Source organism: Vombatus ursinus, unplaced genomic scaffold (assembly GCF_900497805.2).
Source record: "Vombatus ursinus unplaced genomic scaffold, bare-nosed wombat genome assembly UNPS02000582.1, whole genome shotgun sequence".
Taxonomy (NCBI): Eukaryota; Metazoa; Chordata; class Mammalia; order Diprotodontia; family Vombatidae; genus Vombatus; species Vombatus ursinus.
In genome coordinates this window covers 6872591-6889837 of record NW_020940360.1, presented here as the reverse complement: position 1 = coordinate 6889837, position 17247 = coordinate 6872591, and the positions used below count along the sequence as shown (strand labels likewise).

Below are 17247 nucleotides of genomic sequence, written 5' to 3'. Positions count from 1 at the left end.
CACAAAGGTATTAAGATTAGAAGAGACCTTAGAGATTATTTATTACAGATAAAGAAATTGATCCCCTAGAATGACTTTTCCATAGTCAGGTAGCTATTTGGTAGACCTACAGCTGGAACCTGTTTCTCTCACTTTTTAAAGGGTGTTTGCTAATTTTTAAAAATTATGCAGAAAAAATATTTATTAAATACTTCTCAGTGCCTCTTATGGAAAATATAGCATTATGTAAATATCCAACTTATCATTTACTGTATGCCTACTATGTAAATCACATAGGTAGTAAATAAAGCCAAGATTTGAACTCAAAGCTTTTTAAATTATTATTCCAAATTTTGTCAGTACTTTGAAAACTATTACATACAAATGAGTAATTAGTGGTCAATCAATACTTATGTTATTACTTTAAAATTGTTCTTTTGTAGAAAAAAATGTGGGTTTTCTAGTTTTTTTCTGATCAGTCACTCAATAAACATTTTATCAAGTGACCACTATTTGCCGGGCACTGTGCTAAGTACTTGGTATACAAAGAAAGACAAAAGATAGTACCTGCTTGCAAGGAACTCACAATCTAATGGAGGAAAAGTATTCAGACAACTACATATAAACAATTGATATACAAGCTAAACAGGAAATCACATCAGAAGGAAGGTACTAGAATTAAAGGGGATTGGGAAAGGCTTCTTTTAGAAAGCAAGATTTTAGCTGAAATTTGAAGGAAATCAGGAAAGCCAGGAAGCAGAGATGAGGAGGGAGAGAATTCCAGGCATGGGGATTGCAGGGAAAATGCCTGGAGTATGACAGTATAAGAAGAATGGAAATGACATGGGGGCAGGGCAGGTTAGGTTATGAAAGCTTTTGAATGCCAGACAGAGAATTTTATATTTTATTCTAGAGGTGATGAGGAACCACTGGAGTTTATTGGGTGACATGGTCAGAACTACACTTTAGGAAGATGACTTTGATATCTGAGTGGAGGATGGGCTGGAATGGGAAGATGCTTGTGTCAAGGGGAACAACCAGAAGGCTGTTCAATGGTCCAGGCCTGAGGTGATGAGGGCATGCATCAGGATAATGATAGTGTCAGAGCAGAGAAGGGGAGGTATACAAGAGATGTTAAAGAGTTAAAATTAATAGACCTTGGCAACAGTTAGGTATAGGTGGTGAGAGAGAGTGAGGAGTCAAAGATTATCCCTAAGTTCTTAGCTTGATTAACTAGGAGGGTTTGGGGGGAAAGATAATGAATTTAGTCTTGGATATGTTGAGTTTAAGATGTCTATGGGAAATATAGTTCAACATGTTCCATTAGGCAATTTGAGATGTGTGTCTGAAGATCAGAAAAGAAATTAGTACTGGATAAGTAAGTAGATAGAAGTAACATTTGAGTCCATGGGAGCTGTCTTCCTATATCCTCTCCACTATTGACTATTCTCCATTTTAGGGGGTCATTTCTGCCAATTTGCAAGGTTTAAGATAAAATCTCAGAGTTGATTTAATATGTATTTCTCTTTAACAGTGATTTACTACACGTTTTCATGTGGTCATTTATAGTTTTCTTGTTTTGGAAACTGTTCACATCCTTTGATCATTTATCTATTTGATAGTGCTCCTTGATGGTATATAAATTCCTTTTATATCTTGAGTAGCAAGCATTTATTAGTGAGTGATATTTGATGCCAACATGACTGTCTTTCATTTTTTTTTAATTGTCATTGATTCATTCATAAAAAATTATGTATTTTGGTCTTTTAGGAGAGGAGATCCTCTGTTGTTTGGTTAAGAATTCTCTTACTAGCCATAGTTTTGACAGGTACCTGATTGTATTTTCTTTTTTTTTTTTAATGATGTAAACTTTTATATTCAGGTCATATGCAGAGGCAGCTAGATGTCACAATGGACAAAGTTGAAACTGGAGTCAGAGAAATTTGAATTCAAATTTAGCCTCTTAGAATTATTAGCTGTGTGACCCAGGGCAAGTCACTTACCCTCTGTTTGCTTTAGTTTCCTTATCTGTAAAATGAGGATGAATATAATAGCCCCTAGGGGTTCTTATGAGGTTCTTATGAGGATAAAATGAGCACTTTCCAAATCTTAAAGTGCTATATAAGTGCTAGTTATTATTGTTGTTGTTGTCATTATTATTTCCATCTGTAGCTTATTATGGTATAAAATGTTGCTCCAAAACCAATTTCTGCCAGGCTGCTTTTCAGTTTTCCCTGCAGCTCTTACCAAAGGAATGCTTTCTCCACTTATTTGTGTTTTGAGGTTTATGAAGTATTGGACTATTGTTTTTGATTGCTTTTGTTTCCTGCTTGTCTAGTCTGCTCATCTGATTTGCTTTTCTGATTTTTGACTAGTATAAAGCAGCTTTGATGACTGCTTCTTTACAATATGGTTTGAGGTGTGGTAATACTGTGTCTTTAGTCATCATTTTCCTCATTTTCCTTGAGATTCTGGATCTTTTGTTTTTTGAAATGAACTTAGTTATTCTATAAAGTGTTTCCTGGGCAGTTTGATTGATGTGGTACTATATATATAAATTATTTGAGAAGTTGTATTGTGATTTTTAGTATGCAGGCAAGATGTAACCTTGAGCAGTGGCTATCTTTTCAATTATTTAAATTTCTTTTTCTTTCTGTTAAGATACTTATATTACTTTTGAATAAATCTTACATATTTCATTATAAGTTATTTCCTGCTTGTTATAATCCATCTTGTCATAATTTTGAATAATATTCCACTTTTCATTTCTTGCTGATTTTTGTTAGTACAATATAAATGTGCTGATGACATTTATTGATTTATTATCCTGCTACTTTGCAGACACCATTTATCATATGACTAACAACAGAGTGAAGGCAGAATTGCTCAGTTCCCTTTTTGCTTTTTTATCAGCCAACAAGAATGACCTTTTGCATTAGAAATTATAAAAAAGAAAATGTGTAACAGGACATTGACATATCAAAGATAAGTTAGGAACTAGTAAGAGGGCTCTTCGCTGTCCTTAGTGAATGCAAGTCACCTGAGACACAGATGATTTCCATCCTCAAGTACTGAAGGAACTGGCAGATGGGATTGCTGAGCCACCGTCAGTGGCATTTAAAGGTCATGAAAAATGGAAAAGTACCACAGGATTGGAAAAGAACAGATGTTATTCTGATTTTCTGAAAGGGAAGAAAAGAGAATCGCACACTATAGTCCAATGAGATTGACATTAATTCCTAGCAAAATTGTAGAACAAATCATTGAAGAGATGATTGGTAAATATCCAGAAAGGGAATCAGTGATTACAAAGACCCAGCATGACTTCATAAAGATCAGACTAATTTCATTGCTTCTTTTGTTGGGATCATTAAAGTAGAAGATAAGAGAATCCTGTGAATGTAGTATGCCTAGATTTTAGCGAAGCTTTTAATAAAATGTTTCATATTATCCTGAGGGAGAACATGAAGAGATATAGATCAGACAGTAATATAATTAGGTAGATTCTGGAATGGTTGAATGACTAGACACAAATAGTATTTATTAATGGTTCAGTGTCATTATTGCAGTAAGTCTCCAGTGGAGTACCCTAGGGATCTGTGCTTTAACATTTTTATCAGTGATTGAATAAAAAAATAGCATGCTCATCGTATTTTAAGATGGCATGAAGCTGGAAAGAAAAGCTGATACAGTGGATGACAGATTTAGGATCTGAAAGGATCCTGGAATTGTATGGTTGGATCCTCACTTTAGGAAAATTTTTTTTTTCAACCAAGTGGAAGATAGATTAGAGTGAGGATTGACTCTATGAGTAGAACGAAGGGAACATATGTAAGAGGTGCTATAGAGACAGAAATGGCAGTATTAGACAACTGACTGTATGTATGGGACGAGTGAGAATGAGAATAACAGTGTCAGGAATGACACTGTTATAAATCTAGGTGACTGAAGGGATGATGTTGCCCTTGACAGTAATAATAATAAAAAAGAGTGGTAGATATATAGTGAAAGATAAAGAGTTCTAATATAGACGTTTTGAGTTTGAGATTCCTATGGGACATTCAGCTTGAGATGCCCCAAAAGCAATGTGCAAATAGGACTGAAGCTCAGGAGAGAGACTTGAGCTGGATATATAATCTTAGTGTTATCTGCATAGAAATAATCATTGAACCTATGGGAGCCAATGGGATCATTTCATGAGAAATAAAACCAGGACAGAGCTTTGGGGCATGTCCATGGATGACACAAATGAAGAACCAGCAAAGTGAACTGGAAAGAAATGGTGAGAAAGGAGGTTCAGGAGATAGCAGTGTCACTCACATCCAAAGGGAAAAGAATATCTAGAATAAGGTGATCAACAACATCAAAGACTGCCAAGAGCTCAAGAAGAATAAGGACTGAGAAAAGATCGTTAAATTTATCAATTAAGATGTCATTGGTAACTTTAGAAAGAATATTTTCAGTTGAATAATGACATTGGAAACCAAATTACAGAGAGTTTAGATGAGAGTGAAAGGAGAAGGAGAGTTGAGGAAATGAGAACTGTAGGACAATAGCTAGTGGCCATGGTAGATTCAAATTAGAGGGGTTTTTTAATGATGGGGAACACTTGGAAGTGTTCTGGGGCATCAGGGGAAGAACTTGTACATAGAGATTGAAAATTATATTGAGAAAATTATTGTAGTGCATTCTTTTGGAGAAAATGGGAGGATCTGGCATCAAAAGTACATATAGAGGGGCTAGATTTATTAAGGAGAAGGACCACTCTTCATTAGCAGCTTGGGTGAAGGAGGAGATAATTGGGGATGATATCAGAAGGATGGTAAAATAAGTAAAAGAGGAGAAGATGGAGCTTTTGGTGAATGGCCTCAATTTTTTCAATGAAGTTTCAGGTGAGGACTTCAGAGTGTGGAGGGAGGGAGTGTTGTAAGAGGCTTGAGAAGATAAAGAGGTTTGGAATAATCCCTGTGGTAAGTGGGATGGAAAATCCATTACTGGGAGTTGAGATTGTCTGCCTGCACTAAAGGCATTAAGGATTATATTAAGATAACAAATTTGTCCCTAGTCTGTAGCGTCTTTCTGGCTTCCTTCAGCTCGTTCAATAGTGAGTGAATAGGAGTGAAGCGGGAAGACATATGCAGTTTTTCAGGGTGAGGGTTTAGCAAGGCATGGTCAGTAATAAATTGGGATTAGAGGATAGGAGAAGATATTGTAGATTTGAACTGGTTCACCAGAGGTTCAAGTTTGGGAAGGAAGAAGAATGTAACCAGAGTAGGGGTAGTGACTTAGGAAAGTACTGAAAGTTGTGGGAATTGGAGGTCATGGTGAGAAAGAAGAATTAGGTTTAGTAGGAGTAAGGGGTAGGGGGAGCTAAGAAGATAAAGGTTATAATTAGACAGGAATTTCAGAGTTCTTGAACATAGAAGTTGGAACACTTGTAGGTGATGCTACATCAAGAGTATATGCATAAGTGAGCATAAAGAAGAGGTTGTTTGTTTTGACTTCACTCCTTGTGAAAGGAGTAAGTCTTAGGAGTTGAATAGTCTGAGGAACTGAGAATTAAGTTAAGGTGTTTGAGGGAATATGAGGTGTTGTGGCTTAAATGGATAGAGAGTTAGCTTCTGAGCCAGAAAGACCTAGGTTCAAGCCCCATCTCTGACTCATACTGGTTGTGGGCCTCTGGGCAAATCACTTAAACTTTCAACCAGAGTCTCTATAAAATGGAGACAGTAAAGCACTCACCTCAGGGGGGTTGTTCTGTGGATCAAATGGCATAACAGATTTAAAGTGCTTTACGCAACTTAAAACACTATAAAAGTGATAGCTATTATCATCATTATTATGATAAAGAGCATAGTTTGTGGGCAGGAATGGAGGTGGAGAGGTAGGCTGTGAGTTAGGTATTAAACTCATTAGGAAAGGAGGGAGAATATTCTGAGCGTCATGGATGATGGCCACCAGGATATGAATCAAGAGATAAATTTGGACTCTGATCCTCCAAGGAAAAGTTGCTGTGTGATGGTGGTATAGGGAGATTCTGGACGGGAGTATTGCAGGATAGGACTGAGGTGGGTGGAAATGAGGGAACAGAAAACTGGGCTAGGGATGAGAGATCATTCACAAATCTGAGGTTCATTTTCATTCAGATGAGGAGAGCAGGAAGGGGTGAGAGTATAACTATTGGACTACGGGTCCACATAGATCATGAGCAGATGAAGAGAGGTCCATGGATATAGATATAAGCAGGTGATTAGAAAGTTCAACTAGGCCCTGAACTGGAGGCAGCTGAGTGGATCAGTGTATCAAATGCTTGGCCTGGAATCAGGAAAACCTGAGTTCAAATTGAGGCTCAGACACTATCTATGCAGCCCTGGGCAAATCACTTAACCTCTGTTTGCCTTAATTTACTGGAGAAAGAAATGGCAAACCACTCCAGTATCTTTGCCAAGAAATCTCATGGGCAGTGTTGCCGTGGGGGTCCACAAGGTTATGAAGAGTTGAATGTGACTAAACTATTGAACTCCAACAACAAAGGCCCTTAACTGGCAGCCTTGTGGCAGACTGGGCTGCTGTGTCCTAGGGAGGTATCCAGAAAACTGAAACAGGGTATGGTATGTTTCTAGCCAAACAGCAAGAGCTGATGTATCCCCAGGCCCAGCCTTGTGGCAAGCATGAATAGGGCCTACTGGAGCCGGTTTGGGAACCTCTGAAAGCCCCAGCCATGGTAATGTGCCCTAGGGCCTTGGACATCAAGCACAAACTTTGTTATTTGTTGTGGTAGTTCTAAAGTTTAACTGCAGAGTTTCTTGGTGATTTATACTTGAAGTTTCTTTATATTCACGTTCTGTGAATATGAATACCTCAAGTTTGTTACTTTTGTTCTAGTGGATGGCCACTGCCCTAGAAACATCCAGGGAATCTACCTGCCTTTTTACTTCAAGGACTTCAAGGTTTGCACCTATATTTGTGAGAAAATAATGTTAAAGAAGCGTATATTTAAACCTGGGCCAGCTGTGGCCAAGGATCTTTTTTCCTCTTCTTGTCAGTTTTTATCACTTATCTAATATAACAAAAACTTCAAGTATTCCCATTTGCAGGCTTTTGTTTATTTATCCAAGGACCAGTTTAGCTAAGAGTTTTCTCCTGACCTGAATGTCCTCAAATTCCACAAGTGATTAATAATGTTTGAATTTTATAACTATGCCTAAAATTTCTCAAAAAGAATTTGAGCATAAATAAGAGGTTGTATGTTTTGATACTGGTAATGGAGGCATTCACTATTAGAAATGCTTAATAACAAGTGTTCATTTTTTACAATAAAAATGTCAAAGGAGAACTAATTAATTATTTGCTAATTGTTCTTGCTATAGCTGTAAGTTCAATTCCCAATTATAATAAGGGTTTAATAGATATATAACTTGCTTACATATACATATATGTCTCAAATAGAGTACCTAAAAATGTCTTCACTAAATCCTAATGTATATCTGTTATTAATATCTATCTGTTTTTCCCTCAGTAATGTAATTTTCAGCATTACATATGAACACATTTAGAATTCACCTTTCTAGTAATATTTTTCATGAAAATGTAATTGAGTTAGATGTTTGTCTGTAACTAAGTTGAAGTAAATCATCTTTGCTAAGTTTTTATGCATTTTAACTTTTCTCATTTTCATAATACCCAAACTACAAACTTGTATTTTGAAATGTTCTTTTAGTATGATTAAAAACAATAATCTGAAAACATTAATTATGATAGCTTGAGTTAAGAATGCAGCCATTTAATGATATGGTATGTAATACTTATATTTTAGAGTACAAGAAGATTTTGAATATTTTATCAATTAAGAGAGCGATTTTCAATGAACAATTTTAGTGTTGTTTCTGTAAATATAGATATAAATAGAATACTTGAAGAAGCTATGATTTCTTGGAGGAACACCTGGTATGGAAACTACCAGTGCAGATAGCAACCCTTTAGTGATTTAGCTAAAGTTTTAGGGAGTTGCCTGTGGCAAATAAGAGGTTAACTCAAGGTCACAAGGTTAGTGTCAGAGGCAGTATATAGACCTTCCTGACTGCTAATTCAGTGCTCTATCCACTAATATAAATAAGACTTTAAAAAATAGTGATATAGTATAAATGTTTTTTTTTAAAACATACCCTGTTGTTTCAGTCTCTTTCAGAGGATTCATTTGGAAACTCAAAGAAGACATACAGATGTCATAGAAAAAGAGATTTGAAGAAGAAAAATTCTGCACCATGGTGGTTAACAGATGATGATTTTGAAGATGATGGTAAATACTTTCATTTCATAATATAAACTTTTTTGACCACAAGGTGTCAGTCAAGACCTTTCTTATGTTCTGAATTTTTGAAAAATAAATACAAGAATGTGAGAAAAGCATGAACGCAGTGAGATTTTGTCATTAATGTTCATAGATGATTTTTTCCTGTTTTTCATAAAATTCCATCATGTGTATGATATATAATTGTGAATGGTGACTATATTTCTATTTATAAGGTTTTATCTTGGAATGATTCATATTTTCTGAAAAGTATTTTAATGAACCTACATAACTTCAGATAAAAGATATAAATAATGGCCTTAGGGGTACTAATGTAGAAATAAGTGTGTTTTATATAGGATTCCAAGTTGCTGTGTTTCGTGGAGCAATGATTTTGTTAGTGTGATTTCCTCCACTGGTTTCAGATTCTAACATGATTTATCATCTGGTGCTATTCTTGTCCATGCCTTTCCATAAATTCCATAGAGCAGGGCTTCTTAAATTTTTTTTTTTCATGAACCTTTTGTCAATCTGATGACACTTAATAGCTGTGTGACCATGGACAAGTCATTTAATCTCTGCCTACCTCAGTTTCTTCATCTGTAAAATGGGGATAATAATAGCAAATAGGTGTTGTGGGGATCATATAAGGTAATATATGTAAAATGCTTTGCAAACCTTAAAGCACTATAGAAATACTGGTATTATTATTGTTATCATCATCATCATCATCATCATCATCATTCCCTAAATCTAATGCTCAATGCATCACCATTATGGAACTGGGAAAAGAGTGAAATATGACTTTGTGTGTTTGTGTGAAAACATGTTTGCATGCCAAAGTTGATTCAGGTTATGTATCCACACCAAGGCCATTCCTTATATCTTTTATCTGAAGTTATGTACTTTTACTAAGTACTTAAATGCACTTTTGCTCTGAGTTATTCTGAAACCTTTGAAGGTTTTATCGGGGATATAGGAAGAATGGAATTGGAGGTGGTGGAATGTAATATCTTGGCGTTGCTCAGAGTTCATCTTTATTGGATCATCTGGGAGCTGATTAGGTGGTGAATGTAGGAAGAGCTTGGAGGCTTGGTGAGTTGCTAAACCCTCTTATAAAAAGGCTTGAGCAAGCGTTTAATTGTGGGGCAATAATGCCAAGCAGTAAGACTAGGGATCAGAATTTCAGGTGGAGCAAAAGAGAGAATCATGGTCTGTCTTGAAACATTTACTATGTAGGATATGATCCTTGTCCTTGGGAAGAAAATATTGTACCCCAGGAGTGACAGGAAAAAATATAAGGTAATTAATTACATCTATTTGATGACTGTTTAAGTCTTTACAAATTGAATAATCAGAGGAGAACTTTTGATGTACAATGATTACTTTGGAAAACTTTGAGAGTAAGTCATAGGGATATTTGCAGGTAATTGAAAAGGAGGAAATTTGAAAGAAGAGATCAATACCTGGAAAGGTTATAGAGAGCAGTAAGCTACCTAGAACAAGAAAATAAGCTATTAAAGTGAGCTGTTGAAGGATATAAGTTCACTGAGGAGGAAGAGGAATAAGAATGTAATCAGGAGTTCAGGACAGTTTATATAATCAGATCCCCACTGACAAACATCACCTGTTACAAGAAGAACACCAGGCATTACAGGAGGATTGTCAGGGCTATAAGCATAAATAAGCTCATTTTTATAATGACCTAGAAACACAACACATAATGAGCTTCTTGACTTAGCCTCCGCAAAGCCTTATTGAAAAGGGGCTAAAGATTAGTGCCTTACGGAAAGTTAGGCATGCAGGAGGTCCTAAGAAGAATGGATTACTGTAGTCCCGCAAGATGCAGTTCTGTGGATTCTTCATTGAGAGAGAGAACGTAAGCAATGTTCTCTGAAATTCTCTCAAGGAAAGGAGGAAATATGTGAGAAACTCTTCCTGGGTAACAGAGACTACAAATTTATTAGATTGCAAAGCAAGGGACTGGGATAGCCTAGGAATTAGAGGTTACAAAGCAAATTTAAGTATAGATTTAGTAATACATTGGGAGCCTTCTGAGATTAAAGAGCATAGAAAAAAGAGTGAGGCCATGAATTTTGTATAGTGAACTATCTTATAAATATGAGGTATATGCACAAGAGAGTAGAGGCTGTGTCCCTGGCAGGAATTCAGTGGAGTGTGTAAAGAATATAGAGATGGGATAGAGCTCCCAATTGAATTGTGGAGGAGAAACTAGAGTATTTATTCTATAGACTTTTTAAATGGGACAATCAAAAGCACAATAATTCAGACAGTTTTATCCACAGGGGAATGGAATTTGCCAAATAAGTAAATTGGGGTTGTTGAACTGCTTTTGAAACTGGGAAAGGGAGAGGAAAAGTGGGATTACCATCATTTAGTGTTGTATCTGGATCATGCATATTAACATGCTAGTTGCATTAGTATAGGGGCTGGTGGGAATTGTCTGGATTTTGGATGACTTCTATTGGCAAACTGTTTACCAGGTAAATTGATGAAAAATGTGCTATTTTTAATATAGACTGGGATCTGGCTACTCCAGTCCTGACATAACATTATGGAAGGACAAATAATACAAGGGATGTATGTTGGATCTGGAAAATGAGTAGCCATGGTATATGTTTCAGACTATACTCAAATAAGGAAGTTGCCTATCTGCACTGAGAAGGGTAGAAAAATGCCAGAAAGGGAAAGAATTTCCATACTATGAGTTTCCTACTCTAATGAACAATCAGACATTGGATAACTCTCCATTGGATGATACATAACCTTAATTGTTCAGAAACAATAGTATCACATAGCAATGCCACCTAAACTGATGATTCCTAGATCTATTTATCCAACCCTAAAATTTCTCCTAAGCTCCAGACTCTCAACTCCAGTTGCCTTTTGCCCATCTAGTATATGGGCTATCCTGTGGACATCTTAAACTCAACGTGTCTAGTCTACGGGGAATCCCTCTTCCATTTGGATCTCGCACAGGACAGGCTCCATAAAAGTGCTAAACGTTTACCTTTGGTGAACATATGTCTCCCTTTTCTTATACATCAAAGTTATCTCTATTTAACAACAGATGATAAGATATCTTTGATGGAGCCATATATGTGTGTGTATACATATGTTAAAATAATGGGTCTGTATGTCATGTGTGTATATGTGGCTCTATCAGAGATGATATATGGGCCTGTATACCATGTGTGTATATGTGGCTCTATCAGAGATGATATAGAGTGTTTATGCATATATTAAATGTGTGTGTGTAACATGTATGCACATATGTATAGGAAATATCTTATTAAAAGAGGGCCTTGAAGAAAACATTTTGTTTATCAGATCAAGTGCTTTTTTATCATTGTCTTAGGTATTACTTATTTTGTTTGAAATATGTATACATATGTGTGTATACACATACATATATATGGTATGTGTGTATATGTATATACATATATATGTATGTATGTATATATCAAGCATATTACCAGGGTAAACAGTTTACAGAATGACTGTGTATTAGAGATATGTGCCTTTTATTGTTTTAGCAGAGCATAAATCATTTTTATCTCCATTGAATTGAAAAAGTGAATTGTAGCATATACAATATTTTGTTTTTCTTGTTTTTATATATTACATCTTATATATTATCTAATATAATATAATTTTATATGTCATATATATGTAATATATATTTATATATTAGTAGATATTTATATGTATATATGGATTTTAAACTTGTGTTGCTAAGTATTATTACATATTCAGAAAGAAAACTCTAAAATGAATCATTACACAATTGTAATGCATGTAGGATTGTATATTTTAAAATATCAATTGAATAAAAGAAAAATATCTGTGGAATATTTATAGATACATAAACACATATACTGATGAATAAAACTAGAAGGATAGTAAAAAGCAAAACATGGACAATAAGTCGATAAGGATTTTTTTAAAACTAAATTTTTTCTCTTTTACTGACTATGGCACAATTGCATTTGTGCATTACAATCCCCAATGAACTACACAAGGCACAAATATGTGGCACTAATATGGGAACAGTCTCTAGACTAGACCCATTATAAACAGAGGTGGTCCATGATAAAGGCAGTGCAATTTTGAAAGTGTAGAGGAATTCATTCTCAGGAATACATGAAAGAGGGGAGGATGAGGATAATGACTGCTTTGGAAAAAAAAAAACACCAAAGATAAGTCAGATGAGGGGGAAAGGATCCATATGTACAAAAATATTTATAGCAGCAGTTTTCTTATAGTAGAACTGAAAACAAAGTGGGTGGTCACCAAATGAATAAATTGTGGTAGAATAAACTGTGGTGAAATAGGGAGGGGTACACTAGATAGGCCCTTCCACCTCTGGTCTATGTGCCTGTGTATCCAAAATATGGAAACCTTAAAGTGTTACAGAATTGTCAGCTTTTATGTATCCAGGCACATTACATTAGAAACACTTTAGCAGAGGCCTGCTGCACGGAACTGGGAAGAATGCTTGGTTTGGAATTTAGTTCCAGCTGAGTTACCAATTAGCTACATGACCTTGGGCAAGCCACATTACCTTTCTATACCTTAGTTATTTCATCCATAAAATATGGGGACTAGCTAAAAGACCTTTGTGATGCCTTCTGTCACTCACATTCTCTGATTCTAATATATATCAGCCCAAAATATCCTCATCTGGTCCATTTGCAGCACTGATTCTTGAAGAAGCAGCCTATCTGTCTCTAGAGCATTGAGAGTCAATATTCCTTTATTTTTGGCTTGCTGCATCATTTTAGAATGGTCTTTTAACCTCCTATACTTAATTTGAACTCTCAGCAGGTATTTGGTTATTCATTCCAATACTGTGAAATTGCCCGTGGTCTATGAATAAAATAAACCATTTTGCAAAGTCTGGGAGTTACCTTTCCCTTAAAGTAGCAAGTATAAACACTTGACACCATATCATTACAGAAACTTGGGAAATGCAAGTACTGTTGTGTAGCACTTTAATAAGTTCTTCGTTTAGTAATTGTTGCTAAATTAAAAATTTGGGAACATTGGTAGCATAGTTAGAATGACTTTTGTGTGTCATCACAGATTTTAAACAGACTTAAAAATCACCTGTGTGTAAAGCACTAGCCAAGTGAAATTAGAAATTTTAGATGTAATGGTGTATTTTATTTATAAGCATTAGGGTATTTAAAAGCATTTTAGCCATTGTGGAGTAAGGATATTTCCAACTTTTAAAACTTTAAAAAGTAGCAAACATACTGAAATTGATCTGTGGGTCTCTTCTTTTTTCCCTCCTTGTATTGGGTATTAGGTCATTGTTTATCTCATAAATAGAAAATGTACAGTATTTACTTTTATTTATTGAAATTAGTTGTTTTTTGTTGTTGTTGTTGTTGTTTTTGGCATAATGTAAAAATTCCTTTTTACATGTCAAATAGCTTTCATTTGTAAGTCTCCCAGCCCATTTCTCTTCCTATACCCCCAGTAGTTAATTTTTGGAGTGTTTAATTACCTTTTCTGCCAGAGTTGCTTAAGACCCTTACTGAAAAGATAAATCAGGGGTGACTATTCATATTATAGGAGACTTCTTGGATTTACAAAAGTAGGCCCTAAAAGCTTATTCTAAATAATATTTCTTAATACATTTAAAACATAATTTGTTTTTTTATTTTCATCTGCATAGTTTGGAATTTATCTATTATGTAAAGTAACATTAAGATTCTTACTGCATGATTAGATGATTTTGAACTTGAAAAAAGCTGAATAATATAGATGATAACTTAGATAAATGTATAATGATTAGTAGAAACTAGTGACATCCTATCTATCAGAATTTTCAGCCAAAGTCTTCCTGGAATGTCTTATGGAAACATCTGTCTCTTGGTTTCTGAATCTTGTCCTTGAAAATATTGATATAAATTCATTTCAGATGTCTTCCTGACAAATAGCTGATACTTAAATAGTAGTTTTCTTTTCTTTTTTTCTTGTCAAAGTGGGAGAAGGAATAATTTTAGTACATGACCACAATTCCCAGGTAACATAGTTTGTTTGAGGGGTTGGGGCACACAAGGAATAAATTAAGACACTGGATATCTCATGAGGGGTGGGGCCGTGAACTAAATGTAAACTTCATCTAGATCACATTTCTGCCTATGTGTAACTGTTTTATTTACCTTGCTGTCTTCTGAACTCAGCTATATAGAAAAAAGGCATAGGAAATGGTATAGATATGTGAACAATTGCACTACAAGGATGTGCCATGTACCACTAAGTGTATCAAAAATATCTGTTCTGGTGAGTACAGACTGTATTGCTGTTAAATCGCCATATAAAGCTTTGCAAGCACTTGCAAAGACACCATCGTACAAAGTTGTGGATGAGCACAAGAGCAAAGAAGGCTCCATATAGAAATGTTTAATGAAGATTCTGCAGAATAGAAAAGTGTATTATTATATTCAGACAGGGCACATGAACATCCCATTTTGACATTTTTTTTTAAAGAGGTCCTCTATAAATAGGATTCTTGGGTTGCTGACTGAAAGAAACCTCAAATTAAACCCACCAACAAATACCTTGGCTAAACTATGAGACTTTACTGTTTAAAATATATGTATGAGTGTATGTATGTATGTGTATATATTTATACATATGTATTTGTATATTTATGTATATGTATTTGTACATTTGTGTATATACACATGCACATTTATGTATAGGTAACCAAAGTTTTATCTTCAGAGACAATAAATTCTAAGAGTTGACTATTGGTACTTTTCTTAGAGAAACTAGACAATAAATTGGATTCTTATACAGGAGAAGGGAGAAATATAAGTCATTCTTTTAAAAAGAAACAGGTGAGCAGCAGCTTATTTAACATGCAAGTACACCAAACAAATGAGACACTTAGAAGGTGAACAGGTACAGTAAATAAGTATGGACTAAGCAGCATAATCCTCTCATGGTTCTAGGAAAAGGCAAGGTTTTGTTTTTTTCATTTGTGAAACTGATGAGAAATTGGAGAACATATTGGGTCAGAAAAAGCTCAAGGGAGTAAAGAGTTAGAAAGAGGAAAGGGTAGTAGCAAACTAGGCTAGCCAAAGCAACAAGATACCCTGAGGGAAAGACAGGAGTATCTCTTTAATATAGTGTTTAAGAAATGCTTCGTTCATTTATTCAAAGCAGGAAGAATTGAATTAGTGAGTGTATCCCAGCTTAAAATCCATGTTGCCTCATAACTGAAGGAGTATTTTGGGTTTCGGGAAGTACAGAAGAAAGTTACTTGGGCTGGAGGAGGTGAGGAAGGGGAATCAGGGGAGGCAATGCAACTTGATATCGAGAGGAAAAGAAGTTATTTTATCTGTTTTTTTTCCACCTCTGGGACTCTGGGAAAAAGAGAAGAGCACTGGGTGTGAAGGGACAAAGGACCCTGGATCAGGAGTCAGATGCCACTAGAGGCAGTGAAAGACTTGAGAGGTATCAAGATATATTCCCCCGGAGGTAGGGATGTGCAACACAAGCCCTACTTTGGGTTGTTTCAAGGATGAGGAGGGACCTCAGGGATTCCTTAAAACTATACTGTACTCCAAAGGAGGGAGTTTCTTAGCTTCCTAACAGAGTCTTTGGAGTGCACGGACGTGGGGATCAACAATTGGATTTATGAACTTGGGATGGAGAGGGGCTGATGTAAGGGGATGCAATTGGATCAGGGGGCCCTGTGACACAGAGATGATGATTAATTTCCACCATACCACACTCCTTCCTTCAGGAATTATGTCTGTGAGTAAGACTTGTTAAGTATCTTTTGAGAGAGACAGCCAGCCAGCCAGCCAGAATGTTATTGCATTGATGTATGAGCCGGACAGAGGAGGGAGCAAGGGTTGTTCTTCAAAATTCTTATGCTGTATGAGGCACATACAGAGAGTAAGAAATAGAATGTGTAAGCAGAAGTTATCTTCCACAGCATTTTAGAAGGGCTTAAAGGAATAAAATAGGGATGAAATGAAATAACATTCCTTTGAATAAAAGCCCCACAAGTGAATGCAACATAAGATATTAGATGATGGAATGTTATAGGGAAGATTTAAAGCTACAATTCACGTGGACCGAGTGCTAACTGGGGAAAAGAGGGAGGTTATTAAAGAAAATGTGAATGGGTTAAACTCTCCAACAAAACAAAAAGAATGGTAAAATGTGATTTTTACTTATTGCATAATTTAATTTTTTTTCCTCAAAATATTTGACCATTTCAATTCTACCAGTCATAAATTTGCTATTTTTTCAGAGTCCCTCCAACGTTGAATTTTTCCATCTTTGCCAAATTGGTTGATGTGAAGTGATACTTCTGAGATATTTTAATTTGCATTTCACTTATGACCAATTTTGAATACTTTTTTGGATTGTTGTTGACAATTTGTTTCTCTTATGAAAATTATTCATATTCTTTGGCCACTTATCAGGGATTGACTCTTAATTTTATAGATTTGTTTAAGTTACTGGTAGATTTTGGATGTCCGATTTTTACCAGAGTTGTTTAATGAAAAGATTTTTCCCAGTCTTTATGCTTGCTTTTCTAACTGCATTGATTTTACTTGTTTAAATTTTTATTTTTATATAATCATACTCCTCTGTTTTGTCTTTTATAATATTAACTGTGCCAAAACCAAAAGAAGAATATTGAGGTTTATTGTTAAACATAAAATATGCCTCTTTCTTTTTAATTATTCCCCAAGATATTCATAGTAATGATGTGTATATATTGTAATGGGGGTGGGGGGAAGGGGACAGAAGAGAGAAGAAAATAGCATTTTGACCAGCAATAATTTCAGTCTAATGTTATATTCTGGCCACAGCTTTATTTATTTGGATAATTGCTATCTCCACAACCAGACTAAATCTCTTGTAACTTGCTTTACACACACACACACACACACACACACACACACACACACACACACACA

General features: G+C 35.4%; 1 protein-coding gene across 1 annotated transcript in view; it reads left to right on the top strand.

Moving 5' to 3' along the window:
* The window catches only part of CEP162 (centrosomal protein 162), a 111365-nt gene that overhangs the window by 10877 nt on the left and 83241 nt on the right, over positions 1–17247 (top strand). The window contains exon 3 of the mRNA XM_027854209.1: positions 8158–8278. Coding sequence (XP_027710010.1) covers positions 8158–8278 — 121 coding nt within the window. The remainder of the gene's footprint in view (positions 1–8157; positions 8279–17247) is intronic.